Source organism: Pongo pygmaeus, chromosome 21 (genome assembly GCF_028885625.2).
Source record: "Pongo pygmaeus isolate AG05252 chromosome 21, NHGRI_mPonPyg2-v2.0_pri, whole genome shotgun sequence".
NCBI classification, from domain to species: Eukaryota; Metazoa; Chordata; class Mammalia; order Primates; family Hominidae; genus Pongo; species Pongo pygmaeus.
This window is the reverse complement of record NC_072394.2, coordinates 39675549-39693129: the sequence shown is the minus strand read 5'-3', so window position 1 is coordinate 39693129 and position 17581 is coordinate 39675549. Positions and strand designations below refer to the sequence as shown.

Genomic DNA, 17581 nt, shown 5'->3' with positions numbered 1-17581 from the left:
GATCATGCCATTGCTCTCCAGCCTGGGCAACAAGAGCTAAACTCCATCTCAAAAGAAAAAAAAAATTAAAATACTCATGGGAGAAACATTTCCAAGGAACCCAGAGTTGCTTCATTGATTTGCTAAGTACAATCAACCTCATCTCTTCATTAAAAGAGCTCTTCTAATGACTTTCCCAGGTGCAGACTTTTTGAGAAAGAAATGAAGCTCTGAGCTGCCATCCAATCACAGGCCCTTCCGTTTGGGTAGGACCCTGTGAAGCAGGGGAAAGGACCACATCATCTCCATTTTACAGAAGAGGAAACTGACACTCAGGGAGGTTAAGTAACTTTGCCTGAAGCCACCTAGCAAGCCCACACCACTTAAACCTGGTCTCCTCTGACACAGTACCCGGGAGCACTCAGACACCTGCTGCTGCTGATGCCACAAAAACAGACCTAGAAGGGCAAGTGGGGAGGGTCAAGAGAATCTGGGAGTCTGGGGTCCAGGCCTCTGCATCCTTGCACAGTGGCCTTGGACTGGGAACACTGCCATCAACCAGGGAGGGGGATGAAAGCAGCTTTTACAAAGCAGGGTCTGAGGTCCTCAGACAGGCCCCCTTTGTGGACTTCCTTTCCCTCCCCACCCCCATGCCGGCTGCCAGTAGCATCGCCCTCATTGAATGGCTGGCTTGCACACACTGGAAATTTGCAACACAAATGCACGGCTTGTCTCCCTCTCCGCAGAGCCTCACTGCCCCAGCCTTTTGGGGCCTTCTAAAGTCTGCCTTTCTCTGGGGTACTTTCTTTCTTCAGCTCAAGCCCCCAGCCCTAGATGCAGCCACAATCACTAATTAACGCTGGGTTAAAACACGTCTTGGGAAAGTGAGCTGGGCGGCCACCGAGGCGTTCTCATCATCACTTGGAGGACAAGGACAAGGCGGCGGTGGGAATCGGTGGAAGGGGCTGGGTTTTCATTCTCTGGGTTCTTTCTGGCTCCCCATCCTCCCCCACCCCCCGCCGCACTATGCTCTTTCTCAGTGGGTTTGAGAATTTACTGCAAATAAAGCCTGTCACCAAGATGGCTCCCAGCCCTCCCCGCCACCAGGCTGCCACCAAGCTGCCCATTTTTTCAGAGCTCAGCTCTGAAAAACTACAATAACTGCTACCATTTGCCAAGACACTCACATATCAGACACCAACATGCATATTTCTTTTTCTTTCTTTCTTTTTGTGGAGACAGGGTTCTCGCTGTGTTCCCCAAGCTGGTCTCGAACTCCTGGGTTCAAGTAACCTGCCTGCCTCTGCCTCCCAGTGTTGGGATTACAGGTGTGAGCCACCGCGTCCAGCCAAGCATATTTCTGGTTCTCACAACAACCTGGAGTGGTAATTCTTATCACCTCCATTGTACACATGTAGTAACTGAGGCTCAGAGAGATTAAGGGATTGAGCTTGCCTAGAATCTCACATGGGGCAAATGGCAGAGTTGGTTTCAAATCTAAATCCATTTGCCCCCTAAACCTGTGCTCCCATTTTAAGCTTCTCCCTACTCCTGTCTGACGATGAACTCCTGGGTTTACATGACTTCTCCCTTCTCTCGATTCTTGGAACATTTATACTGATACTGTGTCCCTCTCTGCATTTATGCTGATACTGTGTCCCTCTCTGGATCTACCTGCCCGAGGTAATGATTCAGCTTCCTCCTGTAGCTCTTTGAAGACAAGCACTGTGTCCAAACACTCTACGTTCCTCATAGCACCCAGAAGATGCTATGCAGAGGGGAGAGGACCACCCCACTCCCCTAACTGCAGAAAAGGGACCAAGCCCCTCGGAGATGGACAGCTAATCCAGCAAGCTCTACGTGGGCCTAATTAGTTGCCTAAGAGGGGTTTGTGGGATGAGGAAATAAATGCTCATTTAAGAAATTTGGGGGCAGACCCCCATCGCTGCTGGGGGGAAGGTCAATGGTACAGCCATTTTGGAAAAGACTGGCAGTTTCTTAAAAAGCTAAACCCTCATTATATGACCCAGTGATTCCCCTCCTGGGTACGCACCCAAGATTAATGAAAACATGTTCATACAAGGTCTCCTACTGAAATGTTCATAGCAGGCTGGGCAGGGTGACTCACACCTGTAATCTCAACACTTTGGGAGGCCGAGGTGGGAGGATCACTTGAACCCAAGAGTTTGATAGAGAGAGACCCTGGGCAATATAGAGAGACCCCATTGCTACAAGAAAAATTTTTTTTTAATTAGCTGGGTGCAATGGCTCATGCCTGTGGTCCCAGCTACTCAGGAGGCTGAGGTGGGAGGATCACTTGAGCACAGGAAGTCAAGGCTGCAGTGAGCCGAGATTGTGCCACTGCACTCCAGCCTATGTGACAGAGCAAGACCCTGTCTCAAAAAAAAAAAAAAAAAGTTCATAGCAGCATAATTCATAGTAGCCCCAAACTGGAATCAACCTAAATGCCCATCAAGGTGAATGGGTAAACAAACAGTCATACATCCATGCAATGGAATAAAAAGGAACAAACTATTAATACCTGGATCAACATCGATGAAGGTCAAACGTTATGCTGAGTGAAAGAAGCCAGACGCCAAAAAGCGTGTATTTTATTTGATTTATTATGATTTACTCATCATATAAAAGATTCCATTTATAGGAATTTCCTAGCAAAGGAAAAACTGTAAGACAGCAGATTAGGGGTTGCCTAGGGCAGGGGGCAGGAGTGGGGACTGAGAGCAAATGGGCTAGAGGGAATTTTTGGAGGGACAGAAGCGTTCCAAAACAGGATTGTGGCAATGGTGGCACCACCGTATAAATGTATGAAAACTTATGGAGCCATAGACTTAAAATCAGTGAGCTTTATGATACGTGAATTATTTTTTGTTTGTTTGTTTTTTAGACGGAGTCTCACTCTGTCGCCCAGGATGGAGCACAGTGGCGTGATCTTGGCTCACTGCAACCTCCACCTCCCTGGTTCAAGCAATTCCCCTGCCTCAGCCTCCTGAGTAGCTGGGATTACAGGCCCATGCCACCAGGCCCGGCTAATTTTTTTGTATTTTTAGTAGAGACGGGGTTTCACCATGTTGGCCAGATTGGTCTCGAACTCCTGACCTCAGGCAATCCGCCTGCCTCGGCCTTCCCAAAGTGCTGAGATTACAGGCGTAAGCCACCGTGCCCGGCCAAACTGTTGAAGTTCTTTTAAAAAAAAAAAAATTAGAGCTGGTAGGCCCAGGAAGGGCCTTAGTGTGGGGCAAAAAAATTGGAAATCAGAAAACTTTTTTTTCCTTTTTTTTTCAATAGAGACAGGGTGTCACTCCATTGCCCAGGCTGGAGTACGGAGGCACAAACATAGCTCACTGCAGCCTCCAACTCCTGGGCTCAAGTGATCCTCCTGCCTCAGCCTCCCAAGTAGCTGGGGCTGCAAGGAAGTCAGAAAACATGTTTTGAGTCATAGCTCTTCCAGCTGCTGACTAGCTCTGTTGCTGTGGCTGAGCACGTAACCTTCCGTGCCTGTTTCCTCATTTACCGCAATGACAAGAACAGCAATTATCAAAGCTAAATTGTGAGGTCTGCCCTATGCCAGGTCTGCCCTTTATGCAATGTCACAATAATCCTCACCCAACAGCCTCATAAGTTGAGCTCTATCACTCCCATTTTACAAATAAGAAAACTGAGATAGGGCATGAAGTCTGTAGCACAATGCCTGGCACAGAGTTTCAACCGAGGCTGGATTCTGAGTCCCATGGCTTCTCCGGGCAACTCCGTGTAACCTGCATCTGTGCCCTGGCCCAGCGTCCATTCTGGGTGCCCAGCTCTGCATGGTCCCCACTTTGCGTTTCCAGGAGTCACCCCACACTTCCTGACTGTACAATAGCCCATAGCCCTGGGGCTCCCAACTGCTTCGTCTGCTCCCTGCTGCTGTGACCTGCGCTTTTTTTTTTTTTAAATAATATTTAAGTTTTGGCCAGGACAACATAGTGAGATCTCATCTCTACTAAAAATAAACAAAATTAGCTGGGCATGGTGGCGTGCAACTGCAGTCCCAGCTACTCAGGAGGCTGAGGTTGGGGATTGCTTGAGCCCAGGAGGTCAAGCCTGCAGTGAGCTGAGATCTCACCACTGCACTCTAGCCTGAGTGAGACCCTGTCTCCAAAAAATTAAATAAATAAAATAATAATAATAATTAATTTAAAGCTATCAACCCATTTATTTTTATTTTTATATTTATTTATTTTTATTTTTTATTTTTTATTTTTATTTTTTTTTTGAGATGGAGTCTCGCTCTGTCACCCAGGCTGGAGTGCAGTGGCGCCATCTGGGTTCACTGCAAGCTTCACCTCCCGGGTTCACGCCATGCTCCTGCCTCAGCCTTCTCAGTAGCTGGGACTACAGGCATCTGCCACCACGCCCGGCTAATTTTTTGTATTTTTAATAGAGACAGGGTTTCACCATGTTAGCCAGGATGATCTCGATCTCCTGACCTCGTGATCCGCCCGCCTCAGCCTCCCAAGGTGCTGGGATTACAGACGTGAACCACCATGCCCTGCCTTTTATTTATTTATTTATTTTTTTGAGACAGAGTCTCACTCTGTCGTTCAAGCTGAAGTGCAGTGGCGCCATCTCGGCTCACTGCAACCTCTGCCTCTGGGGCTTAAGCGATTCTTGTGTCTCAGCCTCCCCAGTAGCTGGAATTACAGGCACACGCCACCACATCCAGCTAATTTTTTTGTATTTTAGTAGAGACGGGGTTTCACCATGTTGCCCAGAGTGGTCATGAACTCCTGAGCTCAGGCAGTCCGCCCGCCTCGGCCTCCCAAAGTGCTGGGATTACAGGCATGAGCCACCGCATCTGGCCACTATCAGCCCATTCTTAATCCTTGGGGATCTGGCCTGACCTGACCACTTCGTATCCTGGCCAGCAAGGTGACATACCACCCAAGCCTTGCTTCTGTGAGAAACATCTCGTATTTGCTAGATGCCAAGAACATGGCTCAGTGCAGGCTAAGAAGCAGAACCACAAAATAGTGTTGCTAAGGGGACTCTTGGAAATTACTGGCTTGTAATTGTGACCCATTGAGGTACCTCAGGGATAGGCAGGGGGGTCTCCACTTCCCCCTCTTCAACCAGAGTAGCCCCATATTAAAAACCTGTCTCTGTAGGTTTCCAAAGAAAGAGTTTTGCCACTTTTTAAAAAATGGGCTGGGTGTGGTGGCTCACACCTGTCATCCCAGTACTTTGGGAGGCAGAGGCGGGTGGATCACCTGAGGTCAGAAGTTTGAGACCAGCCTGGCCAACATGGCGAAATCCCATCTCTACTAAAATACAAAACTTAGCCAGGCATGGTGGTACGTGCCTGCAATCCCAGCTACTCTGGAGGCTGAGGCAGGAGAATCATTTGAACCCGGGAGGTGGAGGTTGCAGTGAGTCGAGATTATGCCACTGCACTCCAACCTGGGTGACAAAGATAGACTCCCTCTCAAAAAAAAAAGTCTGAAAGTTGCTGTTCTATGTCAACTCTCAAGTTTCCAGGCAGAAACTGAGGCCTGGAGGGTAGAATTTTTTTTTCTTTTTTTGAGACAGAGTCTCGCTCTGTCGCCCAGGCTGGAGTGCAGTGGCACGATCTCGGCTCACTGCAACCTCCACCTCCCGGGTTCAAGCAATTCTCCTGCCTCAGGCTCCTGAGTAGCTGGGATTACAGGCACCCACTACCACACCCAGCTAATTTTTGTATTTTTAGTAGAGACGGGGTTTCACCATGTTGGTCAGGCTGGTCTCGAACCCCTGACCTCGTGATCCACCCGCTTCAGCCTCCCAAAGTGCTGGGATTACAGGTGTGAGCCACCGCGCCCGGCCAGGTAGAAGTAACTTCCTAAGGGTCACAGAGGTCATGATTGACAGGCTTGGGAGAGGCAGCAGGTCCCTAGACTCGAGGCTTGGAGCTCTTTCCGCACCTCCACAATGGCCGCCTGGGAAACCAGAGCTTCTGCTTCCTATGCTTTTATGTCATTCCTGAGGATTTCTTAGCTACAGGCTAGAGAAATCTGGAAACACAACAGCTCTCCCAAGGTTTTCCATCTCTTCCCTCTCATTTCACACTTCTCTGAGGCAACTGCCAGTGTCTGGCTGCCTTGACAGATGACGACGGATGCCCCCAGGCTAGCTGTTGAAATCAGCCTGTGACCAAGCGGGTGTAAATCAAATAGTGCAGAATTCTGATAATTGGACGACAAGGGAGATAGGGAACAAATTCCCCACTAAGGAGAGAATAACGCTTATTCATAATGTTGTCTACCCAAAGGTGGAATAAAATTACACAGGGACAAAACTAAATTATATGAACTTTTAAAAAGGCACATTTATCTTGGAGAATCAATAAACTCTTGGTGTTTCACTGTTATGAGTTCTCCAATTATTTTTAACACATATTTTTTCTTTTTTTAAAAAATATATTTTTTGAGATAGAGTCTTGCTCTGTCACCCAGGCTGGAGTGCAGTAGCGTGGTCTTGGCTCACTGCAACCTCCGCCTCCCAGGCTCAGGTGACACTCTTGCCTCAGCCACCTGAGTAACTGGGACTACACCTATGTGCCACCACGCCCAGCTAATTTTTAATTTTTTTGTAGAGACAGGGTCTCATTATGTTGCCCAGGTTGGTCTCAAACTTCTGAGCTCAGGCAATCCACCCACCTCAGCCTCCCAAAGTACTAGGATGGCAGGTGTGAGCCACCGCGCCCAGCCGAGTTCTCCAATCACTATTATAGCAGTATATATTCTCTATATCCTCTTGGAATAATGTTACAACTTTGTATTCTGTCCACCCTGTCAAAGATAAAGGGAGAATTTACCAGGAGTCTAAGTTTGCAAGGGGCCAAACCTCTTTCACCAATAGGGTTTGTCAGTGTGATGTGATGCTAAAAACAGTCCTTTGGTTGACTTGTGGGTAATTGATTCTCTGACGCTGACAACGCTTAGGAAAATGAAGGGATAAATGATGGGAACGCCAGGCGGCTGCCAGAGCAAACACCCAGCCCAGGGCCCCTGGATTTGAGCAGTGCCTCGGAGCAGAGGGAGATCTTCTCATCAGGTGAGAGGGGTGGCCCTGGGGGGCTAGGCTGGGTGGGGGTAAGAAAAGTTAACCTTCTCACGAACTCAGAAACACTGAGTCCAAGAGGCCCACTGCCATCCTCTTTGCCCATGGACTGGTGAGTACATTTGAGCCCCTCTCTGGATAAAATCACCCCTCAATAGGAGCTCTGGAATAGGCTTTTGATGGTGCCGTCTGGGGCTTGTCTTAACTTGGGCGCGTGGCGGACTGGCTCCAGCTGTCTGTCGCAGGTGGTGAGGTCTCAGTGCTCCTTCGAGGGTGCGTGGGCAGGCTTCGGGGGCAAACGTGAGTTGGCTCGATTTTCCTATCGGCGATGGGATTCTGCCATGGATCAGAGACGAGCCAAGTGGCTGTGCAAATCAATACTGCTCATAGATCACTCAGAACTGATTCAATGTAATTGCTGGGAAATTGATAACATTTTGCTTTCTTGCTCAATTGCAGCCGCACTCTTTACTCCAGGTTTTAGACACAATTATCTGCCTTTGGCGTCCTCCGCTACCCCACGCCTGTCTCCTGATCCTTGCTTTAATGGTCCTGAAGTATTTGTGTCTTTCACCATAGACTGCCTCAAACCCCTTCTGGAAGGAGGTGGAGTGTCACTCTTTTGAATGACAGTTCAGGATGCTTCCTCGTTAAAAACTTAGATTTCTTTTAACGTGGAATGCTGTCGCTGAAACAGTTTATAAACCAGATCAGGAAGTCTATGCTTCGGGGTGCTCAAATTTCAAAGGGGAATATTCAATGAAGGTTAAAGATGTTCTTTCCCTGGGTTTTCAAAAATGGCCTTGTGAATTTGGGTTCCTGAGACCTGACCTCTGTCGTTAGCTGCAGGTGAATCTGCAGAATTCTCCTGGCATTCCTGGCATGAAGGCTGGCAAAAGGTGCCAACGGATGTAGATCAAGTGCCCGTTTATCCTGAATCCAGGCAATCTCAAGTACATCTAATCACAGAATCAGTAAGCACTGCAGGAAGCTAACCGATGATCATATTGATAGATTATAAACTCTGGAGTGCCTTCAGTCATCAGAGTTGTCAGCAATGCTGTTGGGCTCGGCTGCACTTCATTTAGTGAATTTTGACTCCTTAAGTTGTCATGTGGAATGTGTCTGTTGACAGCTATTTTATTTTATTCTTTGAGATAGGGTCTTGCTGTGACACTTAGGCTACTGTGCAGTGGCACTATCATGGATCCCTGCAGCCTTAACCTCCCGGGCTCAAGCAATCCTCCTACATCAGCCTCCAGAGTAGCTGGGACTACAGGCATGTGCCACCATGCCTAGATAAGTTTTTGTTTGTTTGTTTGTAGATATGGGGTCTCGCTATGTTGCTCAGGCTGGAGCTATTTTATCCTTAGTGACATAACCTCTATTCTTATCTTACCCTACACTGGATAATTCTTGTTTCCCATTTTCATCCAGTGGGATCTGCAAACCCATGGATTCGGTTCTCATAGTTCAGAGGTTGCTGTGGGGTCTTGACCTATGCCTGGGGCACGGGATTTATGGCAAATGTTGAGCCTCTTGGTTAACTTGTGCAGTTACTGAGCCTTATCTTCAATGAGCGGGGTATTGTGTTTACTATGACTTGCCCTCCCCACCAAAGTCTGCCCTCCTATAAGGTTGTTTCAACTCCCTGAAACTACTGGGTGTGCATAGGGAGGGGCCAATCAAGCAGGTCTTCCTGTTTGTCCCCGTTCTTTCTTCCCCAGAGGCCCAACAACAAAGAGCAAGAAGCTTTCCTTTTTTTCAGACCCTTTCCCACGTGCAGGTGATGAAGGCTGAGGCTCCCTGTGAATGGGGAATACTGTGAATAGAGCATTGTACCTGGGAGGCTTCAGCATGGAGCGGAAGGAAGTCTGCCGGCCTGGGAATGAGGAGGCCCATTCTGAAGTGCCCACTCCAAAACTAATTTGATGGAGAACCATGGAAAATGTCCTTGTCCTCTCTAGGCTCTTTTCCTTGGCTGTAAGAGGAGCATGGGGATGCCTGCTCCAGAGGGAGAGTGCAAGGATGGGTTGTGGAGCCTGATAGGGCACAGGGGCTGGGAATCACTTGTGCCAGCCCTTGGGAGAAGGGGCAGGCAGAGGGAGAGCTTAAGCCAAGAGAAGGGGTTTGAGCTTTATTCTGGAGGGAGTGGGAAGCTGAGGGCTTCTGAGCAGGGGAGGGAGGTGATTGGGGACCTAGATCTGCCTGAATCTTTAAAGATCAGCAGCAAAGAAGGCAAGAAAGCCAGGCTGCAGTTGGGAGACAGAAAAGGCAGTGGTTTCTGTCAAGGGGCCCTGCTTGCGTCCAAAGATCTCCCAGCTTAGGAAATTCCACTTCTGGAGAGGCAGCCTGGACCAGGTGGGGAGAAGGCGGACCAGACGTGGTATGGTGCGATGAGGAGGACGGAAGCCTGCCGAGCCTTGGTCTGAGGAACAAAGGCTTAAGTCAGACATGCGGAACATATCTAAAGGGACAGTCGTGTGGCTGCAGGTGCAGAGGCTCCGGCCCAGCAGGCGGATGTTACACAGCCAGCCCTCGGGGCAGATTCCGTGTTCTCATCTTTTCTCTAGCCACAGTCCTTACCGGAACAGTAGAGGCTTAACAAATATTTTCAGGAGAAGGAGATTTGGGCTTGACACGATGAGACAAACTTCCTAACAATAAGAACTGCCTGGGCCGGGCATTGTGGCTCATGCCTGTAATCTCAACTCTTTGGGAGGCTGAGGCAGGGGGATCACTTAAGCCCGGGGGTTTGAAACCAGCCTCGGCAATATAGCGAGACTTTATCTTTACAAAAAATTTCAAAACTAGCTGGGCATGATGGCACATGCCTGCTGTCCCAGCTACTCAGGAGGCTGAGGCAGGAGGATTGCTTGAGCCCAGGAGTTTGAGGCTGCAGTGAGCTGTGATTGCACCACTGCACCTCAGCCTGGGCCACAGAGTGAGACCCTCTCTCAAAATAAATAAATAAAGAACCACCTGGAAATAAGCTCCCAGGCCTGGGGGTAGTGAGCTCCCTGTCATTCGCTGGCAGCAAGTGCTCACTCGAGCAGGAAGTGGAGGACGGCCAGTGTGCGTGTTGTGGGGATGCTCATGTCATGGAGGGAGGGGCTGACCACTGAGGCCTGGGCTGCTGCTCCCTCCAGCTCTGCAGGTTCAGGGTCTCAGGCTGCAGTGAGCAGACCCCGTGAGTGCTGCCTGGGGACCCAAGGCATCCCTGGGTTAGAGGAGACTTCAGTGCCTTCAGAAAGGAGGGTGATACCCTGAGAGGGCCAGGAGAGCAAGGTGGGTTCTGCCAGTGCTGGCCCTGCCTGCCAGAACTCCTCAGCAGGACCCAGGAGCGGGAGGGAAGGAAGCCATGCGAGGAGACTGTGGGAAAGGCAGGGGTGCTGGCCATCTCTGGGGCTGGCTGGGCCTCTGGATGGATCTACACCCCCATGGAGTAGACATCCTGCTGAGAGAAGGAGAAACCCATGGGAGATGGGGGGACCCAATTCCTAGGTGGCCAAGTTCCCCGAGGCCAGCCGTGTTTCCATGCTTGGGCAGGTCTGGGCTGACAGCAGTGGCACTTGCCCCGGCGGAGGCGGGCTCTGTCCCCTGCTGGCTGTTTTTCCGCTAATTGCAGAGCATGGTGTCCGCAGGCCCCAATTAAGGGTAGTTACAGGACCTATGAGATGACTGCGCCACACTGGCTCCCCTGGCTCTTCGGTCTCTTCCAGGACTAAAACTCTTCAGCGAAATCTAAGTGTCTGGAGCAAGACTTAGAGCCCTTCTCCCCTCTCTCCAACTCCAAACAAAATTAAAACAGGAAGAGCGTGCCCTCTGAGAGGGTTGGTCTTAGGTAGCCACAGCAAAGGTTTCTAGAGAATTCCCTATTGGTTTAGGCACCTCACCTCACCAGATCCTTACAGGAGCCGAAGTAGGAGGTCTAGTTACCATCTCGGTTTTATGGCCGGGGAAAATAAGGCTCGGAGAGGTGAAGCCACTTGTCCTAGGACACACAGCTAATGACAGCAGAGCCAGGATTTGAACTTCCAGTTTGTCTGACTCAGAGCTGAGCAGTTACCCTTGCTGCCTGCTGTCACTGCCACACTGGATAGGGTTGAATGAGGGGCACTGAGAGAAGGTTCTTTGACCTTCCCCATTCCTTGCTAAGGGATCCCATTTATTTTATTAATTTTTTTTTTTTTTTTTTTTCGAGACAGGGTCTCACTTTGTCACCCAGTGTGGAGTGCATGGGATGATCTTGGCTCACTGCAACTTCCACCTCCTGGGTTCAAGGGATTCTCATGCCTCAGCCTACCGAGTAGCTGGGATTATAGGCACACGCCACCAGTCCTGTCTCATTTTTGTATTTTTAGTAGAGATGGGGTTTCACCAGTTGGCCAGGCTGGTCTCAAACTCCTGGCCTCAGGTGATCCGCCCACCTCAGCCTCCCGAAGTGCTGGGATTACAGGCGTGAGCCACCGTGCCTGGCCCCAAATCCTACTTCTAATGCCTTATGGCAAGGGGAAATTTCCCTACTATCACTGGTTTTCGGTTCAACCCTATGTGGTTGGCAAGGGAGCTCCATCACGCCCATTCTACAGATGGAGAAAATGAAGTCAGAGCAGGTGGCTGGCAGAGGCAGAACGTGAACTCAGGTCTGTCTGACTTCCAGCGTCTGCGTTCTTTTTCCCATCCCACAGCTTCCAGAAACCAAGGACCAAGGCTTGCCATGGAGCCAAGCCCAGGGCTGGGCCAGTGAAGGCCATCCCGATGGCTGTGGCCATACCTGACCTTCCCCTCCTGTCACTCTGCAGGTGCCACCCTGGGTGAAGGATGCCACTCTGGGTGTTCTTCTTTGTGATCCTCACCCTCAGCAGCAGCTCCCACTGCTCCCCACCTCCCCCTTTGACCCTCAGGTAAGCAGCCCCTGGGGAAAGTTCCCACCACTCCCAAGCCATCCCTGCCATGGGGCAGACTCAGCCCATCAGCTGGGCCCTGGCTATGTCTCCAGGCAGCACCCACTGCCCGTCCTTGCAGAGGAGGCAGACACAGCTTCACAGAGGTCACTCAGAGGCGTTTGAGTCTCTCTTGGGATGAGTGGGACAGATGGCAACAGAAGGATCTTGCAGAGACATGGCGAGTGCAGCCATGACTGTCCTCTCGCCTGGCTTCCACCCCGCCCTCTGACCCCTGACTCCTTCCGCACAGGATGCGGCGGTATGCAGATGCCATCTTCACCAACAGCTACCGGAAGGTGCTGGGTCAGCTGTCCGCCCGCAAGCTGCTCCAGGACATCATGAGCAGGCAGCAGGGGTAAGCACGAGTTCTAGTGATTTCTTCCCACACCCTGCAGCAGAGTCTTCAGGAGCTTGTTCCCTACAGGGGACCAGGGACCAATTCAGATCTCTTCCTTGGCACAGCAAGTGTCATTTCTGGACTTCCCATAGCAAAAGGGTTCCAGCGTTCAACCTCAGCTTACCTCCACACCTACCATGTGCCTCTTCCGGCTACACTCCGACAGCAGCCACACTGGCAGTAGTTACCATTTAATCATGACTCCATGCCAGAAACAAAGGCTCTGCCCTGGGACATTTACAGACACTTGGCACAGTGCTGGGCACACAGGATGCCCTTGGTAGTGTCAGCTACTATTACTCTTAGTTTCTTGCTTTCTTTTTTTTAGAGACAGGGTCTGTTGCCCTGGCTGGAGTACAGTGGAATGATCATGCCTCATTGTAACCTCAAATGCCTGGACTCTAGCGACCCTCCCATCTTAGCCTCTCAAGTAGCTGGGACTACCAGTGTGCACCACCATAACTGACTATTTTATTTTTTGTAGAGATGGGGTCTCACTATGTTGCCCAGGCTGGTCTCGAACTCCTGGCCTCAAGCAATCCTCCCACCTTGGCCTCCCAAATCATTGGGATTACAGTTGTGAGCCACCTTGCCCAGCTTTTAGTTTCTTCTTTAATCTTCATAACAACCCTTATCCCCATTGTACAGGGTTAATAGCTTTTTTTTTTTTTTTTTTGAGATGGAATCTCGCTCTGTCCCCCACGCTGGAGTGCAGTGGCACAATCTCAGCTCACTGCAAGCTCCGCCTCCCGGGTTCCGCCATTCTCCTGCCTCAGCTTCCCGAGTAGCCGAGACTACAGGTGCCCACCACCACTCCCAGATAATTTTTTGTATATTTTAGTAGAGACGGGGTTTCACCGTGTTAGCGAGGATGGTCTCGATCTCCTGACCTCGTGATCTGCCCGCCTCGGCCTCCCAAAGTGCGGGGATTACAGGCGTGAGCCACCGCGCCCTGGCCCAGGGTTAATAGCTTTTAAAGGACACACAGAGAGTGGCAGAGTTTGGAGCCAAACTGCCTGACTCTATAGCCTGTATGTTTTTCAGTTTTTACTTTGAAAAAAATCTCAAACTTACAAAAAAGTTGCAACAAAAGCACAATGGACTTCCAAATACCCTTCCAATTCCTAACATTTTATCACATTTGCTTACTCTATATCTATAGCTAGGTATAGATACATACACACAGAAACACATATGCACATTAAGTATTGTTATCATTTTTGCTGAACCATTTGAGAGTAAATTGCAGTCATCATGACCCTTTACCCTTAGGTACTTCTACATGTGTTTCCTAATACCTAACCAAAGGACATCCCCTTACATAATCATAATATAATTATCAATTATAATCCATATTCAAATTTTACCAGTTGTCCCAAAATGTCCTTTATAACAATTATTTCTTTTTCTGATCTGGGACCCAATCCAGGATCATGGATACCATTTAGTTGTCATGTCCCTTCAGTTTCTTTTAATCTGGAATCGTTCCTCAGTCTTTCATGACATTGACAGTTTTGATTAGTAAAGGCTAATGATTTATAGAATGTCCTTCATGTTGAATTTGCCAGACATATCCCCATGATTAGAGGATGCATTCCTCTAATGATGATTAGAGGAATCAGGTGATGCATTCACAGAAGTAGTGTTGCGTCCTTCTCAGTGCCTGGTATCAGGAGGCACAGGATGGCAATTTGTGCCATTATTGGTGGATTATTGGTAGATGGTAACTTCGATCAGTTGGTTAACATGGTGTCTGCTAGGTTTCTCCTCTATAAAGTTATTTTTCCCTCTATAATTAATAATCTGTTGGGAGACGTTTTGCAACTGTGTACACTTGTACTTCTGTGCTCTTCACTACTATATATACTGCCTCCCTAAGTGTGGCTGAATCTAATTCAGTTGGGTAGAAGAGTCCACACCAGATATTGAAATAGGCATAGGGATATACCCCTGCCTCTCCACATCCTACCCAGATAGGAACTAGTTCTCTTTTTCTAACCACACAGAGAGAGCAACCAAGAGCGAGGAGCAAGGGCACGGCTTGGCCGCCAGGTAGACGGCATGTGGGCAGAACAAAAGCAAATGGAATTGGAGAGCATCCTGGTGGCCCTGCTGCAGAAGCACAGGTATGGGTGTGTGTGCATGTGTGCATCTAGGGACTTCAGGGCTTCCTACCCCGTGGTTTGCTGAGAAAAGGAAAAAATCCACTCCTCTCTGAAGGTATGGGGCTCTGCCAAACAAACCAAGAACAAGGACCCTCCTGACAGACATTAAGAACTAGGAGAGTGGCTGGGTATGGTGGCTCACCTGTAATCCCAACACTTTGGGAGGCCGAGGTGGGTGGATCATCTGAGGTCGGGAGTTCAAGACCAACCTGGCCAACATGGCAAAACCCTGTCTTTATTACAAATACAAAAATTAGCCGGGTGTAGTGGCTCACACCTGTAATCCCAGCCATTCTGGAGGCTGAGGCAGGAGAATCACTTGAAGCTGGGAGGCGGAGGTTGCAGTGAGCTGAGATCGCACCATTGCACTCCAGCCTGAGCCACAGAGCAAGACTCTGTCTAAAAAAAAAAAAAAAAAAAAAAAAAGAACTAGGGAAGTGCCCGGGTGCAGTGGCTCATGCCTATAATCCCAGCACTTTGGGAGGCTGATGGGGAAGGATCACTGGAGGCCAGGAGTTTGAGACCAGCTTGCCCAATATAGTGAGATCCCATCTCAATCAATCAATCAATCAATCAATCAATATTAGGTGAGTTCTTTAGTCATGAAGGTTGGAAAGTGTCTGATGGAGACCACATCTTATCCATGGCTATATCCCAGTGTGGAGCCAGAGGCCAGGCTCAGTGTCCACGCCCAAAAATGTTACTCACTGAATGGTTCCATGATACGACCCAGAAATCTGAATTTTAACAGGTGTCCCCAAGGATTCGGCTGCAGGTGAACTGACAGGCATGCTCTGGATCCCTTGCCAAGTTCAAAAAACTATCAAGCCAAAGACAGACCAGCCCTCCCACACCCTGTGGTAGATGAGTGTGTGCAGACACACAATCAGCAGACGAGAGACGTGATGACTGTCGTTCCCCAGCTCACTGGCCCTCACGTTTCTCCTGGGAGTCTACAGAGGAGGAAAAGTGAGGCAAAGAGGAGGCGGCAGCTGGCCCCAAGTCAGGGACTGGCAGGCCCAGACCTGTTTTGCTTCCCCTGGAACTTCTTTGCACAAAGCCCCCACTTCATGGGCAAAGTTTCCCAAAAATGTCGTGGCTGTTTGGAGAAACTCTGCTGGGGTTTAGAGCCTGATTTGTTGTTGTTGTTGTTGTTGTTGTTGTTGTTGTTGTAGGAGATGGAGTTTCACTCTCATCACCCAGGCTGGAGTGCAGTGGCGTGATCTCGGCTCACTGCAGCCTCTGCCTCCAGGGTTCAAGTGATTCTCAGCCTCCCGAGTAGCTGGGATTACAGGCGCCTGCCACCATGCCCGGCTGATTTTTGTACTTTTAGTAGAGACAGGGTTTCACCATGTTGGCCAGGCTGGTCTTGAACTCTTGACCTCAGGTGATCCGCCCTCCTCGGCCTCCCCAAGTGCTGGGATTACAGGCACCCGCCACCACACCCAGCTAATTTTTTGTACCTTTAGTAGAGATGGGGTTTCACCATGCGGGCCAGGCTGGTCTCAAACTCCTGACCTCAGGTGATCCACCTGCCTTGGCCTCCCAAAGTGCTGGGATTACAGGCATGAGCCACCACACCCGGCCTAGAGCCTGATTCAACTGCCAGCACAAGCAGGTCCCAGTGTGGCTCTGCTGGGCACTTCTGGTCCAACCTATTAAGCAAATCCTGTTCCCAGCAGAGCTCTCCATGGCCTCTCTCACCTTCTTCCCAACCCGATTAGACACCACCAGCCCAGAGATTTCACCACCTACAAGCAGCACCAGGCCTACGGCAGATGACAGGAGGAGCGACAACCAGTCTGGGAGGCGGGAAGAACACCTGGGCCCCAGGCCTGTTTCCGCAACTAGCGGCACAGCAACACACTTGTTAGTTTCGAGTCTGTGAAAGGAGGGGTTAGCTCTTACCATCTCTAGAGTCCGCAAGACTAGAGTTCAAAAATAATATCTCTAAGAAGAATGCCTCCTCTGTGCCTCGCAGGCTGGGATTAGGTAATTGTTCACCTGCTATGGCTCTCATCAGGCCCCGGTAGGGTGGATGGCTCCATGGAGGGCTAATCCTAAGAATGCAGGCTTTGTTCCCGCAAGTTAAAAGCCAGAGGCTTCACGGAGATTGAAATCATAGAGCCTGCAGAGCTGGCAGGAAGGGCCCCGAAGGCTGCTACAGCCATTGTTCCCCCTCCAGCTCGACTGCTGCAAATACCAGGATATCACTGGTGAGCAGGAATCAGTTCCTGCTTTAGAGTGTAGAGTAGAGCCATGTGACAGATGGCACACTTTTGCACCCATCATTCATTGTGGCCATGTAACAGCCCTGTAAGGAAACTGAGGCTCGGGTTTAGCCATCCTCCCACCCCTGTAAAGACCATCCAGTGACTATGACATGCCACGCTCTGGACCGGAGGCATAGCAGGGTACAGGACGGCAGCGACCCCTGCTCTCATGGAATTCACAACGCACCGAAGCAGCAAGGAACTAGACACATTCTTGTACAGTCAATTACTTCACTGTGATGAGTGGGAAGAGATGCTGGGGAGTGGTGATGGTGAGGCTGGGAGAACGCTGAGCCTGTCTGGGGATTAGAGGAAGCTTCTTCAAGGGGAAGTGACTGGCCCAGGGTCTCGGTGGGAGTTGGCTGGCAGAGCAGAGAGCAGGGGCTAAGCCTGGGACTCACCTTGCTGGCACGCTTGCTTGCGCATCCTTCCCTCCACCCCACACTGCCTCTTTTGGAATCCAAAAGGCCAGCTCCTGCCACGGGAGCACCCGTCACCCTGGTTCCATGCATCCCACTCTAGCCACCCTTACTTCAATTCCCCGGATTGAGCTTGATCTTTCTTTCTGCAGCAGGAACTCCCAGGGATGAAGATTCCTCCTGTGACCCGGGCTACCTGTAGCCCAAACGCAACTGGATCCAGTTAATCCTCTTTCATTTCTGACCCACTTTTTCCTTTGTAAATACAATAAAATTCCCCCATACCGGTGTGCATTTAAATGTT

General features: G+C 49.9%; 1 protein-coding gene across 6 annotated transcripts in view; it reads left to right on the top strand.

Moving 5' to 3' along the window:
- Positions 1-17581, top strand: part of GHRH (growth hormone releasing hormone) — a 38427-nt gene extending 20846 nt beyond the window's left edge. The window contains exons 4-10 of one of the 6 annotated variants that reach the window (XR_010125205.1): positions 180-1364; positions 6957-8048; positions 11880-11981; positions 12274-12378; positions 14427-14546; positions 15337-15554; positions 16310-16439. Coding sequence is in view for 3 of the 6 variants with exons in the window: in XM_063659438.1 (XP_063515508.1) it covers positions 11899-11981; positions 12274-12378; positions 14427-14546; positions 15337-15360; positions 17433-17448 (348 nt within the window). In the remaining 3 variants the exon portion in view is untranslated. Of the gene's footprint in view, positions 1-179; positions 1365-5712; positions 8049-11879; positions 11982-12273; positions 12379-14426; positions 14547-15336; positions 15555-16309; positions 17131-17429 lie in introns of those variants that run through there. The other 5 variants (XM_063659438.1, XR_008496150.2, XM_063659439.1 and 2 more) reach the window with 5 other exon arrangements.